At 49.9% G+C, this 1975-nt stretch overlaps 1 protein-coding gene across 1 annotated transcript in view; it reads right to left on the bottom strand.

The window, feature by feature from the left end:
* ANKRD27 (ankyrin repeat domain 27 (VPS9 domain)) overlaps positions 1 to 1975 on the bottom strand; it is a 132931-nt gene that overhangs the window by 59867 nt on the left and 71089 nt on the right. Inside the window, exon 12 of the mRNA XM_011995283.1 lies at positions 507 to 639. Within this exon, the coding sequence (XP_011850673.1) occupies positions 507 to 639 (133 nt within the window). The remainder of the gene's footprint in view (positions 1 to 506; positions 640 to 1975) is intronic.

The following is a 1975-nucleotide window of genomic DNA, read 5'->3' as shown; positions in this document are numbered from 1 at the left end:
CATTCCACACCTGGCTGGCCCTCGGCAGGCATGGGATCTGGGCCAGCAGCGCAAGCCAAGTGCAGCCTACCAGGCCAGGAGGGTGAAATAAGCCCAGCAGGCCTGAACAAAACTCAGGCAAAAGAGCTACCAGCCACAGAGATTTCCGGCTGGAAAGGCGACAGCCCAGGGATTCCGTGACATCACTTCTTGAATATCAAGGTCAAGAAATCAAAATTCCCTGCTTCTGGCTTCCCTTTGTACCCACATGTCTTTGGAGAGGACGGGGACTAATGAAGTAGGATATTAACAATGAAAATCCCAATGATAACCCACCAACTTTTACCACCAACTGGGGGCTTGGTGTTTTCACTGAGTGATTTTCAAGACTCACAGCCCTCAAACAGCTGAGGCCCCATTCCTGGGAGGCAATTTAAGAAAACCTCTGCCCACATACCAACCCCAGCACCCTATCAAGGGAACCATGATGCCCACAAAGGAAGGCCAGGGCAGGGGTGAGCTCTTACAGGGGGTTTAGCGGAGAGGCTTCCTTGCCGAATGTATTCAATGGCAGCTTCGAATGAGGTCAGGCAGTATCCCAGTTCATCCTTTGCCGAGCTGCTGAACCTGAAGTTTTTGATGTAACTCAAATTTGCCATCCTAATGAAAGGAAGAAAAAAGTTACGTTGTTGTCTATTCAAGTCACACTTCTGCAAAAACAGTATTATTGGCTCGGGCGACTGACCAAATACCTAAAGTGTCGGTTCACTCAGGGAGCTACCACCACGCTCCCCTGGGTCTCTCTGCAGAGCATGTGCGATTAGGAACACAAGTAAAATGACTAGCTAGTTCCCTGAAATAGTCTTTAGGAAGCTGATTACTGTCAACTGAGCTGTGGGTTCCAGGGGGAAGATGATGGGTTCGGGGCCAGAAAGAATGGTAATCAGCTTTCTGCTCAACCACTGCCTAGACACTCGTTCCAGAACAAGAAACATAAGCTCTCTGGGCCTTGGTTTCCCCATCTGTAAGTGGATGGATGAAGCGGGGGAGGCTCCACACCTGGCTTGTAACAGGTATCCAACTGAAGGTGGGCTTCTCCTAGAGTTATATTAGAACTACCACAGTGCAGTGCTGCCTTTTTTTTTTTTCTGAGACGGAGTCTTGCTCTGTCGCCCAGGCTGGAGTGCAGTGGTGCCATCTTGGCTCACTGAAAGCTCCACCTCCCGGGTTTACGCCATTCTCCTGCCTCAGCCTTCCGAGTAGCTGGGACTACAGGCGCCCGCCACCATGCCTGGCTAATTTTTTTTGTATTTTTTAGTAGAGACGGGGTTTCACCACGTTAGCCAGGATGGTCTCGATCTCCTGACCTCGTGATCCACCTGCCTCAGCCTCCCAAAGTGCTGGGATTACAGGCGTGAGCCACCGTGCCCGGTCAAGCGCTGCCATTTTTAAAAGAGCATCTTAACAGAAAATGTTACCAATTAGGGATCTCCGTTTTCACAAGCAAGTATAACAGGACTGATAGCAGATCATCAGCACACATGGTCTCCAGGTTCACTGCAAAAGGGAAACACACATTCAATGCCATCATGAGATTCAAATGGACTGACAAGCGTATCAACTCCCTACCACCGCACACCTTGCGAAACCACGTATCAAGGAGATCACACATCGGGGAAGAAACGTCATTGCACAAGCTCCTTTACAGTGTCCTGATCAGATGTCAGGTCCAGAGGGAAAAGAATGCCCAGCATTTTCAGAACATGACCAAAACAAGATATTAATAACTCAGGCCAGATACGGCGGCATGCGCCTATAATCCCAGAGCTTTGGGAGGCCAAGATGGGAGAATTGCTTGAGGCCAGGAGTCCGAGACCAGCCTGGGCAATATAGCAAGACCCCCACCTCTACAAAAAATATGAAAACTAGCCAAGTGTGGTGGCGCATGCCTGCAATCCGAGGTACTTGGGAGGCTGAGGCAAGAGGATCACTTGAG

Source organism: Mandrillus leucophaeus, unplaced genomic scaffold (genome assembly GCF_000951045.1).
Source record: "Mandrillus leucophaeus isolate KB7577 unplaced genomic scaffold, Mleu.le_1.0 Scaffold48, whole genome shotgun sequence".
In the NCBI taxonomy this organism is placed as follows: Eukaryota; Metazoa; Chordata; class Mammalia; order Primates; family Cercopithecidae; genus Mandrillus; species Mandrillus leucophaeus.
Note: the sequence above shows the minus strand (reverse complement) of the source record. Positions and strands in the feature narration are given on the sequence as shown.